This window comes from Lithobates pipiens, unplaced genomic scaffold (genome assembly GCF_037356315.1).
Source record: "Lithobates pipiens isolate NorthernLeopardFrog02 unplaced genomic scaffold, aLitPip1_a1.2 Scaffold_13, whole genome shotgun sequence".
Classification (NCBI taxonomy): domain Eukaryota; kingdom Metazoa; phylum Chordata; class Amphibia; order Anura; family Ranidae; genus Lithobates; species Lithobates pipiens.
In genome coordinates, this window is record NW_027507718.1 from 345,605,874 (window position 1) to 345,629,128 (window position 23,255).

Here is a 23,255-nt window from a genome sequence, read left to right on the forward strand (position 1 = left end):
TCACCTCTGGGTTTTTTATTTTTTGTGACATAAGTGAAAAAAGAGCGAAAATTTTGAAAAAAAACACCTTTTTTTTCATTTCTATGATAACATTTTGCAAATAAGTCATTTTTGTTCATAAATTTGGGTCAAAATTTATACGGCTACATCTCTTTGGTAAAAATAACCCAAATTAGTGGATATTATTTAGTCTCTTTGAAAGTTATAGAGTCTACAATCTATGGTGCAAATCATTGAAAATTGATCACATCTGATCACACCTGATGCACTGATGGCCTATCTCATTTCTTGAGGCTCTGAAATGGCAGGAAAGTACAAATACCCCCCAAATGACCCTTTTGAAAAGTAGACAGTCCAAGGTATTTAGTAAGAGGCATGGTGAGTTTTTTGAAATTGTAATTTTTTCCCACAATTCTTGGGAAAAAGAAGAATGGTTTTCTTTTTTTTTTTCTTTTTTTACAAAATTGTCATAATAACAAGTTATTTCTCATACACAGCATATGCATACTTCCAATTACACCCCAAAATACATTCTGTAACTCTTCCCGAGTATAGCGATACAACATGTGTGGGACTTTTACACAGGCTGGCCACACAGGGAGGTCCAACATGCAGGGAGCACCGTAAGGGGTTCTAGAAGCATAAATGACATCTCTAATTTCCTAACGACCTACTACATTTGTGAAGGCCCTGGAGCACAGGACAGTAGGATTACCCACAAAATGACCCCATTTTGGAAAGCAAACACCCTGTGACAGGTACTCAAGTACTCGGGTACTCAGATGGGCTGTGACAGGTACTCAGGTACTCGGGTACTCAGATGGGCTGAGACAGGTACTCGGGTACTCAGATGGGCAGGGACAGGTACTCGGGTACTCAGATGGGCTGGGACAGGTACTCAGGTACTCGGGTACTCAGATGGGCTGAAGGGTGCTCAGGTACTCAGATACACAGATGGACTATGACAGGTACTCAGGTACTCAGATGGGCTGTGACAGGTACTCAGGTACTCGGGTACTCAGATGGGCTGACAGGTACTCAGGTACTTGGGTACTCAGATGGGCTAACAGGTACTCAGGTACTCGGGTACTCAGATGGGCTGACAAGTACTCGGTACTCAGATGGGCTGTGACAGGTACTCAGGTACTCGGATGGGCTGGAACAGGTACTCGGGTACTCAGATGGGCTGGGACAGGTACTCGGGTACTCAGATGGGCTGGGACAGGTACTCGGGTACTCAGATGGGTCGTGACAGGTACTCGGGTACTCAGATCAGCTGACAGGTAATCAGGTACTCGGGTACTCAGATGGGCTGACAGGTACTCAGGTACTCAGATGGGTTGACAGGTACTCAGGTACTCAGATGGGCTGTGATGGGTGATGACAGGTACTTTGATGGGTGATGACAGGTACTTTGATGGGTGGTGACATGTCCTCTTTATTGGGGGGTAATCAGTGTGTGTTGGTGTGTACACTAGGCGGTAACGAGATGTTATCGCAATCTTGTTACCGCGGTTTGTTTACATTCTGTGACCGGCTGTGATTGGACACAGCCGGTCACGTGGTAAAGAGCCAAGTTCATTGGCTCTTTACTGTGATTGGCACGTGCACGAGCGCTGTGTATGCACAGTACATGTGACCGGCTGTGATTGGACATGGCCGGTCACGTGTATCGGGGGGGTGGATGGGGATGAAATCCCACGGATCGGGGATGAGCTGTGTCCGAGGGACACACATCATCCACGATCGCCGCGCTGCGGGCCCCCGGAAGAGCGGTGAAATACAGAGGACGTCATATGACGCCCACCCAGGATGGAAGATCCCATCTGTGGGCATCATTTGACTATGGCCCGGTATTGAAGTGGTTAAGTTCTGTGTCTTATCAAATAGCTCCTATTCACCTGAAATCATCGTAAAAGTTGCCAAGGTAACCCAAACTGTCAACAGGGTTAGACCTGATGATAGTTATGGGTAGAAATGATTTACAAAAGTTGGGAACCAGCAGAAAAGCTAGTTGTGGAACACTATTTATGAATAAACATCTCACAGTGAAGATTAACCAATTCTCGCCTTCCCACAGTACATTTACTGTGGACAGGTGGCACGGGCAGGCTGGATCACAGACACGTATGTCATCCAGCCTCTTCCAGGTTAGGGGTGCGCATGCTACAGCAGCTACAGCGGGATTTTGTCAACAGGTCCCAGTCAATGATTTATGGCTGAGACCTGCTGATTGGCTGTAGCCAATCAAGGCACAGAGCAGTGTTTACATACACACAGGGCTCTGTACACAGATCATCATTCTGGCTGTTTCATCTCCCTGCAAAGCAGAGACAAAAAAAACATGCCAGATCTGTTAGTAAAAGCTGCACACATTACACATATTTTAGGCACACAGTTAACCTCTTGAGTTCCCCTAGATCAGGGGTGCTCAACCTGTGGCTCTCCAGATGTTGTGAAACTACAAGTCCCATCATGCCTCTGCTTTTGGGAGTCATGCTTGTACTTTTCAGCCTTGCCATGCCTCTTGGGACTTGTAGTTTTGCAACAGCTGGAGAGCCACAGGTTGAGCACCCCTGCCCTAGATATTAACCCCTTCCCAGTCAGTTCCATTAGTACAGTGTACAGTATGATCATTAATCACTGTATTAGTGTTACAATTGATGTCAATGTCAGTTAGTCAGTTAGTGCACCTCCCAGCAGGGGTCTGCTAGTGCTAGATTGCCCGCCACACTATCACAGTCCCACTAGAAGTCACTGATCACCACCATTACTAGTTTAGTGCCATAGCTGCGTAAATTCTAGTATATTGTATATACCATCATTTGTAGACACTATAACTTTCACACAAACCAATTACACTTATTGGGATTTTTTTTTTTTCATCACAGACATGTAGTAGAATACATTTTGTCCTAAATTCATGATTTTATCATTGGATATGTTTTATAACATAAAGTAGAAAATATATTTTTTTTTCTAAATTTTAAGTCTTTTTTTGTTTATATAATAACAATAAAAAATAAAAAAAACAGTGGTAATCAAATACCATTAAAATAAATCTCTACAGTGTTGCATGACCTCGCAATTGCCAGTTAACCTCCCTGGCGGTACGATTATTTCGGATTTTAGGTGCTAAAAGCGGTACCATTATTTTGCATGAAAATTTGGCGTTTTATATTGTAGTCCTGCAATTCTTAGGAATAACTCTCTTAAATCTGTCCAAACCAGAGTCTAGCAGACATCCCGGGTATGATAAAGTTTGAAAAATTTAATCATAAATTATAATATAATAAATAATTATAAATAATTGTACCAAATAATAATATAACAATAATAAAAATTATTCAATAATGTAATCAAATCAAAAACACTGAAATTTGCTCAGTTGCAGAATTGTCACTGTCATTACTTTTCAGTATTTGATGACGGATCTCCCCACAAATCGCTATCGCTCAATTCTGCGAGTGATTCTAATTTATTATCGCTGTTTTCTAGCTGGTCTAAAATCATTTTTGATGTAAAGGGACAGTTTTGGTTGCTATGGGCAATCTCCAGTTTCCAGGCATAAAGAACAGTTTTTATTATATAAAACTGCATGCAGGACACTGGGCAGACCACTAGGGACAACGGGGATGTGAAATATTTACATACAGCAATGTAATCTGTAAGATTACATTATACTGTATGTATACTGTTTGTTTCACTTTTTGAATTTGGCGCCGATCTCCGTGCCCGTGCGTCGCATCGCTCGCAGGGCACGGAGATCGGCGATGTAATGCATCGAGCGAGACACGGCTCGCTCGTACAGCGGGGATACAACGCTGGATCCGAGGGAGAAGGTAAGTAAACGTCCTCCTGGATCCAGCGAGGCAGTCCCGAGTCTGACTCGGGGATACCGCTTTTGGTATGAAAAATCCACCCCGAGTCAGACTCGGGAATACCGTCAGGGGGGTTAAAGTAGCACAGTTCTGAATAAAATGCTCTGGTCATAAAGGGGGTAAAACCCTCCAGGGGTTAAGTGGTTAACAAATTGGAACATGAAAACATTGGCTATTAAAGTGGACCGTTTTTATTTCAGTGCTTTCAAAGGACAAGTTATTCTTATTTGATTCAAATTTGCTAAATGTGATTTTCAATAATACGTGATATGTATGTCAACATGTACACACAAATATTGTGGAGACAACTAGAGTGCTTCACTAGTTCTTTCTTTAAATCACTATTAGTGTGATGGGATAACACATTTTTAGTGTGAGCAGCTCTTGTTTTATAATTTTAGTTTTTTGTAATTATGCACAGTTGGTGAGTTTGTAGCGGGGGTCATAATTGAATTTTTTTGTTCTCATATATATATATAGGTATTTTAAGCGCTTCAGGACCAGCCACCGCAGTTATACTGCGTCAGGTTGGCTCCCCTGTGCGAGGCGTCATAGCTGTACATCGGCTCTTTGAGACGCCTCCGGCAGCACGCACAAAGTGTGTCCCCGGAGCCGATGCGAGGGACTGGCGGGTGCGACGACGGCCGGGCACCCGCGATTGCTCGTTACAGAATGAGAACAAATGCCACTTCTCTCAGGGGAGAAGAGAGAGATCATGTGTTCATACTAAGTATGAACACAGATCTCTCGCGTCCCCTAGTCAGTACCAACCCCCCCACAGTTAGAACACACCCAGGGAACAAAGTTAACCCCTTGATCGCCCCCTGGTGTTAACCCCTTCCCTGAGAGTGACATTTATACAGTAATCAGTGCATTTTAATAGCACTGATCGCTGTATAAATGTCACTGGTCCCAAAAAAGTGTCAAAAGTGTCCGATTTGTCTGCCGCAATATCGCAGTAACATTTGCGCAAGCCAATCAATATACGCTTATTGTGTTGTTTTTTTACCCAAAATATGTAGAAGACTACATATCAGCCTAAACTGAGTAAAAAATGTATTTATTTATTATAGCAAAAAGTAAAAGATATTGTTTTTTTTTTCAAAATTGTCACTCTTCTTTTGTTTATAGCGCAAAAAATAAGAACTGCAGAGGCGATCAAATACCACCAAAAGAAAACTCTATTTGTGCGGTAAAAGTCAATTTGGTTTGGGTACAGAGTCGCATGACCGCGTGATTGTAAATTAAAGCAACGCAGTGGCAAATCACAAAAAATGGCCTGGTTATTGAGCAGCCAAATCTTACGGGGCTGAAGTGGTTAAAATTATTAACACGGTACAAAGGGTAAACCGCGCTACTCAAACAGCAAAAGAAAGTAACCTATAAGCAGCAACCCTAATCGTAATACTCCGATATCAAACTAAATAAGTGAACAAAATGAGCTGCGCTAAAAACAAAAAATGATATACCTAAAACCTAATCCAAAACTATACTGATAGATATAGAAAAGAACAATATTAAGTGACGAAAATATAATTAGTAAATAGTATACATAAATGTTATCATATCATCATATAAGTGAATAAAGTGTATACTAGATCTGAAATGAAGTCAACATAAATCATATAGAAAAAACCCCCCACAAAAATTAATGTATATTAAAACAAAAATTGTGTGTGCTAAATCTAAACCAATAAAATTAGCAAAAATAGTATTCAAAAGCAATAAAGAGTTCATATATAATGAAGAAAGAATTGTCCAAAAAGTATTGTTGATTCCTCAAAATTGATATTAAGGTGCAAAAATATCCACAAATGCGTGTATATAGAAAATAATCAAAACAATCCTCCACCAGTGAGAAGAGGGGCCGCTTACCAGAGTTTTAGATCCCAGTGTTAGTGAGATCAGTAAGGCAACAGCACAGAGGTTTCTGGATAAACCGTCACAGGCACCACACCATTTGCATCTCCAATACGAAGGCTCCAATCGGGAAACGAAGGTATCGTAGATTGCTGACACCACGCTGCTTCTATCTCCAATACGAAGCCTCCAGTCAGGAAACGAGGGTATCGTGGATCATGTATAAAAAATCAAAGGCACTCGCATAGCGTAAAACCACTTGGTTTAATGAAAAAGAATAAAAAAATTTACACTCACATATGTATAGAAAAAACGATCACATAAAAAACGAGCCGGCCGGACTCGTGTGCCGCCCGCACTTCCTGGTTGGGCGTAGAACGCGGAGACGTCAGAACGGGGAGATAGGCGTTCTGACGTCTCCGCGTTCTACGCCCAACCAGGAAGTGCGGGCGGCACACGAGTCCGGCCGGCTCGTTTTTTATGTGATCGTTTTTTCTATACATATGTGAGTGTAAATTTTTTTATTCTATTTCATTAAACCAAGTGGTTTTATGCTATGCGAGTGCCTTTGATTTTTTATACATGATCCACGATACCCTCGTTTCCTGACTGGAGGCTTCGTATTGGAGATAGAAGCAGCGTGGTGTCAGCAATCTACGATACCTTCGTTTCCCGATTGGAGCCTTCGTATTGGAGATGCAAATGGTGTGGTGCCTGTGACGGTTTATCCAGAAACCTCTGTGCTGTTGCCTTACTGATCTCACTAACACTGGGATCTAAAACTCTGGTAAGCGGCCCCTCTTCTCACTGGTGGAGGATTGTTTTGATTATTTTCTATATACACGCATTTGTGGATATTTTTGCACCTTAATATCAATTTTGAGGAATCAACAATACTTTTTGGACAATTCTTTCTTCATTATATATGAACTCTTTATTGCTTTTGAATACTATTTTTGCTAATTTTATTGGTTTAGATTTAGCACACACAATTTTTGTTTTAATATACATTAATTTTTGTGGGGGGGTTTTTCTATATGATTTATGTTGACTTCATTTCAGATCTAGTATACACTTTATTCACTTATATGATGATATGATAACATTTATGTATACTATTTACTAATTATATTTTCATCACTTAATATTGTTCTTTTCTATATCTATCGGTATAGTTTTGGATTAGGTTTTAGGTATATAATTTTTTGTTTTTAGCGCAGCTCATTTTGTTCACTTATTTGGTTAAAATTATTAGTTGTACCCAGTAAATACACACATATTTTTTAAAGAAAAAACAAGTTATAGTAGATATATACAGAGGTAAAACATGAACAGATACAGTATTCCTAATTCTTCTAATATTCAAACTAAATGTTGTTTACTCTTTGTGGTGTTTAGTAAGGATAGAGAGCAAATTGTGAAATCTGAAGGTAAATGATATAGCTTTGAACTATTATTAAGCGTTTTTAAACAGAAAAAAGGCAGTAACATTAAAATTTACATTTTTTATCATGTCCAATTTGTTTATAATGTTATGGGTATTATCAATTAAGCTTTTATTTGATTAATAAATCATACATTTTGATGATGTGAAAAGGAAACTGAATGGGACAATGAAAAAAATCATCAATTTTGGTATTGTGTAGTAGAGGAAGCTAAATTGGAAAAGTGCAATGATGGCAAATCACAGATAAATACATAACATGGCTGACATACAATAAAATAAAATGGAAATGATGTGTTTCAAGACTATACATTGCTATAAGGCTATGATTGTGATCCCCACCCATGCTCAGCAATTACATGTATATTAGGCTCTGCTTGTATTGATCACACAAACACAACAGGTGGTACATCTGCATGCAGCTAATCACTTGGTCTCTGAGCTTTTTTAAAAAAAACGATTTACCTTATCTGTCTGCAAGCTCACTGGGATGCCATATCTACAGTAGGTTACAAAGTGCTCACAGTTGTCCCACAGCAGGCTATAGGATGTGGTCCCCACCAATTTCTCAGCTCTTTGGGCCACTTCTTCTCCAGAAAGAGGTTTGTTGCTGATGCTCTGATCCATGTGATTAATAATAATATCTCCACCATAAGCGAAGTCCTGCACGGTGTCCACTCTGACACTTGCCACTTTAGCTAGCACTCCTGCAATCAGCCTTTTGTTGGTCACCATATTTGTGACAGAACCTTTGTTGTGCGTTAATACTGGAAGAATATCAGGTATCAAATGTGCAACACGGTTGTCTCCAAGGTAGATTCCGAAATGAACAAAAAGAGTTCTCGGAACTTGCAGAAGGTCACCCCTTGCGAACAAGGAAGTTTCATATTTGTTGCCATTTTTATCAGTTATTGAGGTACACTTGAATTTTAGCTTTATAAAAATAAATATCTTGTTCAAAAGAAATGACAAAACAGACAACAATGGATTTTTCATCTTCAGTGGCTCTTTGCTGGCTTACTTGTGGTTTTAATGAACTCACATTCTTAGCAAATCCTGTATTTCATCTTGGTATGTGGGTTGGGACCTGTGCTTTAAATTGCTAAGAAGGATTGGTTTAAATTGTAGGCAGCTCTCAAGACAAGTTTGACACTCATTCTGTACACTTAAAAAGGAAGAAAATTGTACTAGCGAAAACACTATTAGCGTATCATTAACTTTTCAAACTTACAGGTCATGGAAACAGTATTTATCCTATATGTATTAGTCATCCACAAATGCTGCTAAACCAGTAGGTAAATAACAAAGCCCAACTTGCTTATGTCCAACGAGTGAGTAGTAGCTGGCCTGTAGCCAAGGAACAGCAAAAATAGCATTAATTTTGTGCTATAATAACACATCATAAAATATACTCCTTTCAGATTCAAAGTGTTAAGGGTCACATTAGAAATTTTACTCATAAGAGATAATTACACCAAGTCAGTTTCATGTCATGCCATTAATAAATGATACACAATAAAAAATTAAACAAAACACAATAAAAAGTTAAGAACAAAAAAAAATGTATAAATGTTGTATAAATGTTGCCCAGCCTAAAATTTCTTTCGATAGCCAAGTAGAATTAAAGAAGCACATTCATGAAAACACTGAGACAGATTCCTTAATGAATAAGAGTCGTTAAGATCCTTTTGTATTTTAGAAAGTACAGATCAGTCTATTACATGAACAATATAACATTACCCCAGGGATGACCGTTTACCTCCTTCTCTCCGTTTGCATTGATGTAGTTGGAAAATAAAATGTTTTGTATTGCACTGGTTGTACTTTGGATGATACAATAAAGATCGTGTCATGTGCCATTGCCTTATAATAGGGCTATCACACAGAAGATCTGAGATATGATACTGTCTGTTTGGTAACCCACATATTTAACCTTGTGTTCCTTTGGATCTCTGCTTTTGTAACCTTTAAGTAAAATAACCTCAGATATAATGTAAATGTCTGCAGCATCAACTTGTAAATTAAAAACACTTGTTGATACAAAAAGACATTTTTTAGCAACTGTTTTTTCGTATGCCGGTAAATCTAGGGCAACAAAAGCCAAACATATAGTGCCGTTGCTTGAAATATTAGAAAAAACAGAAAGACAGAAAAGGAAACCGCTTCCCCTATTCTTAAAAAATTACATGAATCAGCTATGACAGCCTAGTATTTATTCATACAGTAATTGCGTGGAGTGCTGTAAAACAATTTCAAAAGTATGCTGAAACAAGAATTAGGTGGACGCTGGGCAGTTCAGTTATCTACTGGTTTGTTTACTGTTTTGGAGATGGAAACACTGGTTTTACCCTTTCATAGTTACATAGTTAGTCTGGCTGAAAAAAGACACAAGTCCATCTAGTTCAACTAATAGGAAAAAATAAAATTATATATATATATATATATATATATATATATATATATATATATATATATATATATATACTGTACTTATCGGGGTATAACACGCACCCTAATTTTAAGAGGGAAGTTTCAGGAAAAAAAACACATTTTTTTAAATAAACAAATTTGAAGCAAATTAAGGGTCAGTGCCCATCAATGTCCATCTGCAGCCTGATAAATGCCCATCTGCAGCCTGATCAATGTCCATCTGCAGCCCATCAATGCAGCCTGATTAATGCCGTTTCTTTTAGCCTAACTTGCAGCCTCACCGTCTCTCATCAATCAGCCTGAACATCAGAAAATCACCAAGCCGTTATCTCCTCTCCAGTCGACTCTCACATCACACACACACACAGTCCCGCCTCCACCATCGGCATTGGACCAGCTCCTGTGATAGACAGAACACTGGTCCAATGCCGGTGGCGGAGGCGGGACTGTGTGTGTATGACGTGAGAACCGAGTGAGAGCCGGGTGGAGAGGAGACGACAACTTGGTGAATTTCAGCGGCGCTCCCCCTCCTTCCCCTCCGAGGTACACTATCGGCATTTAACACGCACCCATGATTTCCCCCTATTTTCAGGGGAAAAAAGTGTGTGTTATATGCCGATAAATACAGTTTATATCTATAGATATATCTATATATCTATAGATATAAAGTTATATATATATTTCTATATATAAATATATATATATATATATATATATATATATATATATATATTTGTGCTCATAAGTTTACAATTGCATAGCCTGGCAGAATTTATGATTTCTTGGTAATTTTTCAGAGAATATGAATGATAACACAAAAACTTTTCTTTCACTTATGGTTAGTGTTTGGCTGAAGCCATTTATTATCAATCAACTGTGTTTACGCTTTTTACATTTATAATTACAACAGAAACTAGCCAAATGACCCTGATCAAAAGTTTACATACCCCAGTTCTTAATACCATGTATTTCCACCTTTGACATCAATGACAGCTTGAAGTCTTTTGTGGTATTCATGAATGAGGTTCTTTATCTTCTCAGATGGTAAAGCTGCCCATTCCTCTTGGCAAAAAGCCTCCAGTTCCTGTAAATTCTTCGGCTGTCTTGCATGAACTGCATGTTTGAGATCTCTCCAGAGTGGCTCAATGATATTGAAGTCAGGAGACTGAGATGGCCACTCCAGAACCTTCACTATATTCTGCTGTAGCCAATGACAGGCCGACTTGGCCTTGTGTTTTGGATCATTGTCATGTTAGAATGTTCAAGTACGTCCCATGCACAGCTTCCTGGCTGATGAATGCAAATGTTCCTCCAGTATTTTTCGATAATGTACTGCATTCATCTTGCCATCAATTTTGACCAAATTCCCTGTGCCTTTGTAGTTCACACATCCCCAAAACAGCAGCGATCCACCTCTATGTTTCACAGTAGGAATGGTGTACTTTTCATCATAGGCCTTGTTGACGCCTCTCCAAATGTAGCTTTTATGGTTGTGGCCAAAAATAATAATAATAATAAATTTTGGTCTCATCACTCCAAAGGACTTTGTGCCAGGAGTTTTGAGGCTTGTCTCTGTGCTGTTTGGTGTATTGTAAGAGGGATACTGTAGCATTTGCCTAGTAATGGCTTTCTTCTGGTGACTCGACCATGCAGCCCATCTTTCTTCAAGTGCCTCCTTATTGTGCATCTTGAAACCGCCACATCACATGTTTTCCTGTATTTCACCTGAAGTTATTTGTGGGTTTTTCTTTGCATCCCAAACAATATTCCTGGCAGTTGTGGCTGAAATTTGAGTAGGTCTACCTGACTGTGGTTTGGTTTCAACAGAACCCCTCATTTTCCAATTCTTGATTAGAGTTTGAACACTGCTGATTGGCATTCTGAATTCTTTGGATATCTTTTTATCCCTTTCCTGTGTTATACAGTTCAACTACCTTTTTTTCCCGCAGGTCCTTTGACAATTCTTTTGCTTTCCCCATGCCTCAGAATCCAGAAACATCAGTGCAGCACTGGACACTGGATGAAAGATGCAAGGGTCGGTCAGGAGTCCAGAAACTCATTGACCTTTTATACACACACACTATTTACAAGCAAACAGATCACAAGTGAGGATGATTACCTTTAATAGCCATTCAAACCCCTTTGTGTCAACTTGTGTGCATGTTATCAGGCCAAAATTACCAGGGTATGTAAACTTTTAATCAGGGTCATTTGGGTAGATTCTGTTGTCATTATGATTTAAAAAGAATAAGCACAGTTGATTGATAATAAATGGCTTCAGCCAAACACTAACCAAAAGTGAAAGAAAAGTTTTTGTGTTATCATTTATATTCTCTGAAAAATGGCCAAGAAATCATAGATTCTGCCAGGGTAACTGTGTGTGTGTATATATATATATATATATATATATATATATATATATATATATATATATATATATATATATATATACACATATATATATATATATATATATATATATATATATACATATACATATATATATATATATATATATATATATATATATATATATATATATATATATATATATATATATATATATATATATATACATATATACCACCCTATACTCACAGTTAATCCAGAGGTAGGCAAAAAATCCCAATAACGTATGTTTCAATTTGCTCCAGCAGGGGAAAAAATTACTTCCTGATCAGATATTCCCTAAATCAACTTTTAGTTAGTATCCAGATATATTACCGTATGTGTATCTAGGAAAGAATCCAGGCCTTTCTTAACCTCCTTGATGGTATTCCTGAGTGTGGCTCGGGGTGGATTTTCAGCACCGAAAGCAGTAACCCCGAGCCACACTCGGGATTGCATCGCAGGATCCAGGTACAGCTCACTTACCAGGATCCTGCGATGTCCTCCTTGCCCTGTGTGCGACCCATCCTCCGCTCAATTCATCACAGAGCCGTTCTCTGTGAGCATTGCGACGCACAGGGATGGAGAACGGTGCCAAATTCAAAAAGTGAAACATACACTATACATACAGTACACTGTAATTTACATTGCTGTATCAATGTATTTCACATCCCTTTTGTTCCTAGTGGTTTGTCCAATGCCCTGCATGCAGTTTAATATTATGAATACTGTTCTTTCTGCTTGGAAACTGGAGATTATCCATAGCAACCAAAATGGTCCCTTTACATCAAAAGTGGTTTTAGACCAGCTAGAAAACAGTGATAATAAATTAGAATCTCTTGCAGAATTCAGAGATAGTGATTTGTGGTGAAATCCGCTATCAAACACTGAAAGTAATGACAGTGACAATTCTGCAACTGAGCAAATTTCAGTGTTTTTGATTTGATTACATTATTGAATCATTTTTATTATTATATTATTTGTTATAATTATTTATAGCTATTTATTATATTATAATTTATGATTTCACGTTTCAAACTTTATCATACCCGGGATGTCTACTAGACTCTTGTTTGGACAGATTTAAGTGAGTTATTCCTAAGAATTACAGGCCTACAATATAAAACACCAAATTTCCTTGCAAAATAATTGTACCACTTTCAGCATCAGAAATCTGACATAATAATACCGCCAAGGAGGTTGAAACAAGGTGTCATCATGATATTTCTCACTTAACTTTAGGCTGACGACTGATTTACTCTATTTAACCTCCCTGGCGGTATTCCTAAGTGTGGCTCAGGGTGAATTTTCATTACCAAAAGTGGTAACCCCAAGCCACACTCGGGATTGCATCGCAGGATCCAGGCAAAGTTACAGTGCCTTGCAAAAGTATTCACCCCCCATTGGCATAGTCTGTGTTTTGTTGCCTCACAACCTGGAATTAACATGGAATGTTTGAGGATTTGCATCATTTAATTTACAGAACATAGCCACAACTTTTTTTTTTATTGTGAAGCAAACAACAAATAGCAAAATAACAGAAAAAGTCAATGTGCATAACTATTCACCCCCCTAAAGTCAATACTTTGTAGAGCTACCTTTTGCGGCTATTACAGCTCCAAGTCTCTTTGGATAAGTCTCTATGAGCTTGCCACATCTTACCACTGGGATTTTTGCCCATTCCTCCTTGCAAAGCTACTCCAGCTCATGTTCAAGTTGGATGGTTTGTGCTTGTCAATAGCAATCTTTAAGTCTGATTACAGATTTTCTATTGCAAGGCACTGTACTTACCTTGTCCCCAGGATACTGCGATGTCTCCCCGCTGTGTGTGTGGGCCGTGTCCTCCGCCTGATTCATCATAGTGCCAGGCTCCATTCCCTACTAGCGTCATGACGCATTGGGGATGGCGCCCAGTGCCAAATTCAAAAGGTGAAAAAAACACATAATCCATGCAGTGCACTGTAATCTTAAAAATTACATTACTGTATCAAATTATTTCACATTCCTTTTGTCCCTAATGTTTGTCCAGTGCCATGCATGCAGTTTTATATTATATATACTGTTCTTTCTGCCTGGAAACTTGACAATGTCCATAGCAACCAAAAAGTGTCCCTTTACGTCAAAAGCGGGTTTAGACCAGCTAGAAAACAGCGATAATAAATTAGAATCACTTGTAGAATTGAGTGATAGTGATTCGTGGTGAAATCCGTCATCAAACGCTGAAAGTAATGACAGTGACAATTCTGCAACTGAGCACATTTTTGATTCGATTACATTATTGAATACATTTTATTTATTATTATTATTATTATTTGTTATAATTTTTTATAGTTATTTATTATATTATAATTTATGATTTCGTGTTTCAAACTTTATCATACCCGGGATGTCTACTAGACTCTTATTTGGACAGATTTAAGTGAGTTATTCCTAAGAATTACAGGACTACAATATAAAAAAACTTCCATGCAAAACAATGTAACGCTTTTAGCATAAAAAATCTGACAGAATCATACCGTCAGGGAGGTTAAGCACTACATCTGCAGCTTTAAGATGATAAAAAGTATCCTTACAGCTGTAAAGCAGCAATTTAAAAATATTGTGTTCCACTATATGATTAAACAAAGCAGCCAAAATCTGTACAATGGTTATACTACTAATATCTTTTCAGGACTAACGTAAAGGAAACATAATGAGGTTTCAAGGCATGCCTTAAGAGACAGTTTATTTGTAAAGTAAATTTGGTTCTAATTGTTTCATAGCAAAAAATGCCTTTTTGGGAGACATGCCATACCTCTACTACTCATCTATCAATCATTTCATGGGCCAGCTGTCTACATAACTGAGTATCCTGCTGATGCCTAATGACAACTGGGTGGGAAATCTTCATTCTACTGCTTCTTCTATAAATGACTTGTTATTTCAAAGTACTTTTTCAAAATACTCTGATAACCCACCTAATTGGAGATAAAAACATTAAAGTCAAATAAACTTCTCAAAAGTTTTATATGATCTTCTCTTAGTGGCATTTGCTGTGCATTGGTTTAAAGCACTATGTTTAAGCTTAGATCTTTCGCTGCCAGAGACATATTTTTAATTCTTTACACACATGCTAAAATGCATTTTTTGATAAGAAAATTCCATAAAACATTATATACTTTCTAAAAACCAAACAAGTATAGCTCTTAAAAACCCTGACAATCATTTAATAAATCTTAAATAAATGTGAAAAAGCATATGCTAATATAAATGAATAAACACCATAAACGTGATCACATGGTGTCCATAGGAAAACTCCCATATAAATCAGAAAGTCCCCAGGATATAAAACTATAATAACAATTGATGAAAAGTCTTCTAGTAGTTACATTTTCCCAGTGCAGCAGTAAAAAAACATAATGTGACTCCAGTGCTCATCCTTCCCCAATATGCACTTACCATAACGTTATTGATAAATAGCATTGAGCATCATTCTAATCAAAAGGAATCTCCAGCAATCAATTGATTAATCTTCCATATATACAGTGCTCAGCCAGGGGGAGTCCTAATCAAAAGATGCTCACTACGTGGATCGGAGAGGTAATATATAGTGTAGTATATTTATTTAAAGGCTTGTATATTAACAACTTTTTAAAAAAGAATCCATATGGTGTACACCAAAATAGAGCAAACACATCCGAACTTACAGTGACGGGTGCCGATCTACACCTCGGAAGAGGAGGCGTTACGTCAGCATGTAAGGCCTCTCTCAACACATTTCGTGCACACATCTTCAGGGGATACTGCTATACATTCTGAAAAAAGAGGACCCATAGAAAAAAACATAGTAGTTACAATTTTTATGGTACATGACTTTAGCACTACTGTTCATCAAATGTATGTTTTTAGAAAACAAATACATTTAAATTAATTATGCAAACACAATAAAATCTGCAAATTGTCTTTAAAATATTAGGCCTTAACTCAAGGTTTGTGTTTGCTGTCATCATCGTATAAACAGTATGCACTCCTGCATTTCTTAGTAAGCTGGCCAAACTGGAAAAAACTATTTAAAGTGGAATGAAGTCTGGAAATAGGCTTTAAAAAATGGAGTTGAGTAAATAGATATAAAATATATTACAACTTAAAACTGTGTGCACCTCCGGCACTGTGACAAAGTACTATACCCAATATTGCCCACAGACAACATTTTAAAAGCCTTCATAAGCCACCAACTTAGAGTTAACCATAGATGATGGCCATAGAATAATTATTTGCATTCTCAATGTGTGTTGAACAATCATAGTATATGCATATGTGCGAGTATAAGGGGGCAGAGGGCTTTGAACATGTATTTTTTTTGTATTCTTTTGCATTATATTTTTTTCTCAAAAAGTTATTGCTGTCACAAAGGGGCTGCTAAGCCCCCTATGTTATAGAACTTTTTGAGTGGCAGGTACTTTTATTGGAGACATCTGGGGTCATTTGGATCCGCTGCTTCACCCAGCTCTCCTAGCAGGGAAACAATGGCCCTGTACCCAGAAGTGCTTAGGTCTGAATGTTTCTGGGTTTACAGTTTACAGGAGAGATGGAAGAATGTTCATCTCCCCACCCGCCATCCCAGTTCCCAGATTCTTCTGGAATCTTCTGGTTCTTCTAGAAGAACCAGGAGAACCACGGGACTGGGGGGAAGGGGGGCATATGAAAAGACACCGTAGAAGTTTCTTTGATGTAGCTAGCAAAATTGCTCCTAAAAAAGTAAACAAACTGTTGTGCCGATGAATGTTTTTGTATGCCTTCACTTCCATTGATTTAGTATTTATGTTGGTGGCAGTCAAAGGATTAAATTAAACCATGAACAAAATAAACAAAAATTTGATCTTTTTCTGAGACTTCCTGCAACATAGATTTATTACCTTTTGATCCTTCCAGAAGATCCTGCTAAATACTGGACTGCCTCTGTGTGCAGTATTATGGGAAAACAGGTGTGTAGGTGCTACAACATTCCCACATAACAGCTCCGCCCGGTGCTCAGACCTCGAGGCTACCGACACCTCCAATCTACCAGAATGAGAAAAGGCATGGTCGGCATTTAGGATGACATCCAAAAAAAAGTATTCCTTTATTTAAAAGACATGTATACGCTGTAAAAACAGCCTACGCATTTTGGACATAAGTAACTATGACCCTAAACAGTGTATGTCCTATTACCAATCATGCACAGTGCTACCTTTGTGTACAATACCGCATATCTTCCTTACAAGCCTGTACATTGCTGCACTTGAACTGTACCTAGTACAAAACACCCTGCCCTGAAGGCATGGATGGTATCCTGAACATCATATGTGTATATTGCAGCCCCACAATCCCTGTAGAGGGTCAGGAACAAAGAGGGGGATGAGAAGCCTTTTACATTATATTGCTGCTCTGTGCATGCTCTGGCTGATGCCTGAACCAATTTCAGAATCTGCACCTTGTGTCAAGTGCAGAGTGACCAATAGAATGCTTACTAGCTCCTGTATATAGAACCAGTGCTTGGAGATGATGGTAAACAGTGACAGCTCATTCCTGCACAATACATACTGGAGGAACTAGGTTTATTAGGGATGAGGAGACCCTCTCATGAACATTATGTCATCTGACATGTCCATGCATTCCTTTACCAATACATGGTAGGCTATATTCTCACAGAGCACTAAACATGGCACAGACTTCATCTACTTCATTATACATTATGATCCATGAATTCTCACATGTTTTACTGTTGTCTTGATAATCAATGATATTCTGTTGCAATCAATGTCTGTAAACAATTTTACTTTGTAGCTTTTATTCTGGAAATATTTAAAGTAGTTCTAAAGCCAAAACATTTTTTGACCTTAATGCACCCCCTTGCACTAAGGTAAAAATCTTTAAGTATTAGTATTGCCCTCCTCAATGCCACCTTATACGTATCTGAGCTTTCACTTGATCCAGAGATGTGACCATCTGTAGTGGCTCTTCCCACTCTGACAGGCTTTGCTGACGCATCAAAACCATTGGCTCCTGCTGCAGTCAGTCAAACAAGTAACAAGAGAGCGCCTATGTTTATGGACACAGGCAGCGAGGTTCGGAGTCAAACCAACAGGTGTACCACAATAGGAATTGGCTTCCTTATAGTGGTACACCGAGAAAAGGAGGGGCCAGGAGTGCTGGCGGGGACCCCAGAAGAGGAGGTTCGGGCTGCACTATGCAATTCTATGTATACCATGTTTGTTATTTTAATTTTAATAATATTTGCAAGTTTATTGAAAATAAAAGACAAAAGAATCCCATGTACATAAGTATTCACAGCCTTTGTTCAATACTTTGTTGAAGCACCTTTGGCACCAATTACAGTGTATGATGCTACAAGCTTGGTATACCTATTTTTGGGCAATTTCTCCCATTCTTCTTTAACCTCTCAAGCTCCATCAGGTTGGATGGGGAGCACTGGTGCACAGCCATTTTCAGATTTCTCCAGAGATGTTCGATCGGGTTCAAGTCTACTCTCTGGCTGGGTCTCTCAAGGACATTCACAGAGTTGTCCTGTAGCCACTCTTTTGTTATCTTGGCTGTGTGCTTAGGGTCATTGTCCTGTTGGAAAATTAACCTTTTCCCCAGTCTAAGCTCCAGAGCACTCTGGAGCAGGTTTTCATCAAGGATGTCTCTGTATATTGTTGCATTCATCTTTCCCTCGATCCTGACTAGTCTCCCAGTTCCTGACGCTTAAAAACATCCCCACAGCATGATGCTGCCACCACCATGCTTCACTGTAGGGAAGGTATTGGCCAGATAATGAGCGGTTTCCTCCAGACATGACGCTTGCCATTCAGGCCAAAGAGTTCAATCTATGTTCTTCTTGCTCTTCATCAGACCAAAGAATTTTGTTTCTCATGGTCTGAGACTCTGAGAGTCCTTCAGGTGACTTTTGGAAAACTACGGGCAGGCTGTCATGTGCCTTTTACTGAGGAGTGGCTTCTGTCTGGCCACTCTACCATACAGCCTTGATTGGTGGAGTGCTGCAGAGATGGTTATTCTTTTGGAAGTTTCTCCTCTCTCTGCAGAGAAATGCTGGCACTCTGTCCGTGGTCATCTCCATGACTAAGGCCCTTCTTCCCCAATTGCTCAGTTTGGCTGGGTGGCCCACTCGAGGATGAGTCCTGGTAGTTTCTTCCATTTGTGGATAATGGAGGCCACTGTGATCACTGGGACCTTCAATGCTTCAGACATTTTTCTGTACCCTTACCCAGATCTGTGCTTTGATAAATCCTGTCTTGGAGGTCTACAGACACTTCCTTGAACTTCACGGCTTGGTTTGTGCTTTAACTTGCACTGTGGGACCTTATATAGACAGATGTGTGCCTTTCCAGATCATGTCCAATCAACTGGATTTATCACAGGTAGACTCCAATCAAGTTATAGAAACATCTCAAGGATGATCAGTGGAAACAGGATGTACCTGAGCTCAATTTTGAGTGTCATGGCAAAGGCTGTGAATACCTATGTACATGTGATTTAAAAAAAAAAAAAATTATTTTTAATAAATTTGAAAAGATTTTAAACAAACTTCTTTCACGTTGCCATTATGGGGTATTGTTTGTAGAACTTTGAGGACAATTATTAATTTATTCCATTCTGGAATAAGGCTGTAACATAACAAAATGTGGAAAAAGTGAAGCCTATGAATACTTTCCAGATGCACTGTATATATGTATATATAGATCTATATATATATATATATATATATATATATAAACACTTTAAATGCAACATTTATACACTGTATATTTGTATATTTGCGCCTTCAGCCATAGAGTGGCAAAATATCTGAACAGATGGCCTATATACCATCAAGAAAATTTGCATTCATCACTATTGCTTTTGGTAAAACATGTAGCTGGAACATGTGTCCCCATTTGTGAGAACTCGCCTCTACTTACCAATGAAACCTGCACTTTTTAGTAACCAGAGCAGTAACGGTGAGAGAGTCACTCTAATGGTCATACAGACTGCAATAAAACCATACATTTTCCTCTCTTTACCAAAAACTACTAAAACAAATATCTGGTGTTCTATTGTAATATTGCTTACATGGAATTTTTTTTTTATAAAATTGCATAAAAAAAATAAAAAATTAGATTTTAATGTGTGCATTTTTTTTTTAAGTGCCAAGGACTTCAAGTTAAAGTACACGCCCCTTTAAAAGAATTTGTACCTGTAACATATTTAATAATTTTTATTTTTGTTCTAAATATTAATCTTCCCTTTGCTATGTCCTTCAGGCCCAACCATGGCTCAAATGTTACTGGCTGCCCTGGGTGTTCAGTACATACAAGGAGGCTCTATATACAAACATATAAACCCAATGGTAGAATCGCCATCATCTAACTGTAACCAGTTTACACAGAGAAGTGAGCAGCGCATGTGGGATATTTAAAAATTATATTTCATGCCAATCTTCTCCCACATGACCACTTGTAAGCTTATGAATGTAAAGTAATATGTATTAAGAGAAAAAAATTTGTCCTGACAATTTTTTTATTTTTTTTAGTCTTAGATAGAGTCAGGAATAGTTAGAACCTTAGATAGGTTTTATTGTGACCTGGAACTTTATTAGTGAGATTCCTCCACACTTTCAGTCCTGGTGAAAATGTTTTTAACAGACAAGAAGAGAAGAGAGAATCTGAAACTGGCATACAGTGAGCTGAAGTCTCCTGGAATACATGCTGTGGATATTCAGGGAAGCTTCAGGAGCAGGGCAACTTCGTTCTCTTTATCTCTCCCCCTGCTTCCTCCAAAAAAAATAAAAAAATAAAAAAAAGGTCATATTTTTTCCCATGTAGTGGGTAGAGGAATGAAATAGGGGAATATTGTATGCAGCACGCTTTTTGAAAGACCTACCTTAATCTACTTTGCTTTTGAGTGTTTTTATATCCCATGACCTAAAAAGTAAAACTCATCAGACACAAGCATGTACAATGTTCTAAAATGCATCCATTCCTTTTCTAGTTCAAAATGCCTATCAGTCAAATAAATAAACAACATCATACCAATCATATATACTTTGAAACACGTTTTATGTGTTAACTTTGTTCAGAACATAGGTTCAAGAGACATGGCTGATTTCAAGGATAGACATATGTAATGTAATTGTGAAAGGAGATAGCAAAATTAAATTACAACTCATTATACAATCATATCAATTAAGATAAGTGGAAAGACTAAAGCTCGTTGTCTACCTTTGGCTGTTGCAATATTAACTTCAGCTTGACAGCTGCAAAAAATAAAGTCACAGCCCTATTGTAATGTCTACAGCAGTAGCCACTGGGTAAAATGTGTATTGGCAACTGACAGGTATGTGATGTTAGCCCACTTCGTTTTAAAAATTCTAAATGAAATTAAAAATGAATTAAAAATTGGTAAATGAAACCACATGCTGGATTCTTACTGGATGTCATACATGAATATGACAGTGTCAAGAATACCCAATAACGTGGGAACTTTGTTACTGCCCATGGGAAGTGGCAAAAAAAAAAAACACAAAATGTAGGCAAATCTGATGAAATAGCCAAGGTCTAAATTCACTCCACAAATGTCGCCCCAAAACTGATATAATAACTTTGGTAGAGTTTGCCATTGACTACAGTACTTACTAAACAAAACACTTTGTAACAATATACTCTGTGTTACACTTTGGCATTCAAGATGCATTTGTATGGGCTTTATTATGTGTATATGCATCTAAAATAAAAATAAAAAATAAAATAAAAAAGGCTGGGCATGTAGATTAAAATTGTGCAGACGGAACAACAAGGGCTTTGATAAATTGTTTTTTTTTTTCTTCTGAAGTGGTTTCCTACATACAGGCCAATTTTTCAGGCTATCTTTGCTGCAAGGCATTTCTTCCGTGCGTGATGGCGTGCTACTATGCCTAGAGAGTGGACAGAGACTGCCTTTGTTGATCCAGAAATATAATTGTAATGCAATATACAGTTCTGGTGATAAGTATAATGTGTAGATTAATTTACAAATGCCTTTACAATGAGCTTGTATGTTTGTAAAAGCAAAAATATTAAGGCATATATGAAAAAGGTGTCTTTTTGAAGTGAAGATACTTTATACTTAGCATGTTTTATAGAAAACTCAAACTAAACTATGGGGTCCTCATCAACCAACTTGTACTGTAGGAGCAATTTAATGACATTCACTGAACATGATGCATTGTTTGATTGTACTTGCACAAGATACACACCATTGCACACAACTAATATGTATTTCCCAATTAGCAGTTGAACTTCTCCTTTTCTTGTTGCTAGGTAAACTAGGTAAGAGCATGCAGAAGATACACTGATTAGTTGCTAGGGGAAAAACACTGAATATTCACCATTCACCTTTAAAATGAACTTTTACGTGTTCAACAACATATACCAGAAAAAGCCATTATTAGCCAGGCAAGATTCTTCTATTCCCCTCTTGGATTTAAATTCACTTTGTTACTGGTACCCTGACTTCATTTCTAAGCTCTGTCAATTGCTATTTCACTGTCCAATAAAACTCAGTGACCAGTAAGGGTACTCTCACTGAACAGGGGGGTGGCGATTAGTGGAGCATAGCGTTGAAGTCAGTCCCCAGTAACAAAGAGAAATGGCATAATAAAGTGATACAAATAACAACAACAGCAGGGATCTTATAGTATCAACTACTAGATATAAATGTGAATCACAGGAGATAAAGAGATACTAAAGGATCATTTTTTTTTTAAATAGCAAACATGTCATACTTACCTCCATTTCTGGGGTCCCTCGATGGGTTGCGGCTCCTCCCTGCATTAGATAACCCCCTTGGAGAAGCGCGCTCCCGAGTGCAGCATTCAGCACCCTTAGGGGACGAATGCAGGACTCGGACTCAGCCCCGCCCCCAGCACCCATGTCATTGGATTAGATTGACAGCAGCGGGAGCCAATGGCTGCGCTGCTATCAATCTATCCAATCAAGAGCCGGGAACCCCTGGAGAGAGGGATGATGGGGACGCGCCAACAGAAATTCAGGACTCAGTTAAGTAAAACGGGGGGGGGGGGGGGCTAGGGGGCTGGTGACTGCAAGGTGTTTTTTCACCTTAATGTATAGGATGCATTAAGGTGAAAAAACAGGAGCCTTTACAATCCCTTTATGATCATTTTGCACTCTTGTGGCCCATTTCAGCAGACAGCTGTTGGCTGACATCACAGAGCCGGTCCAGGCTCAGGCAATATT

The 23,255-nt window shown here is 38.3% G+C and overlaps 1 protein-coding gene across 1 annotated transcript in view; it reads right to left on the reverse strand.

Moving 5' to 3' along the window:
- Positions 1–8,407, reverse strand: part of LOC143975089 (lecithin retinol acyltransferase-like) — a 62,214-nt gene extending 53,807 nt beyond the window's left edge. Inside the window, exon 1 of the mRNA XM_077477083.1 lies at positions 7,651–8,407. Within this exon, the coding sequence (XP_077333209.1) occupies positions 7,651–8,181 (531 nt within the window). The 5' untranslated portion in view covers positions 8,182–8,407. The remainder of the gene's footprint in view (positions 1–7,650) is intronic.
- Between the last annotated feature and the right edge of the window lie 14,848 nt (positions 8,408–23,255).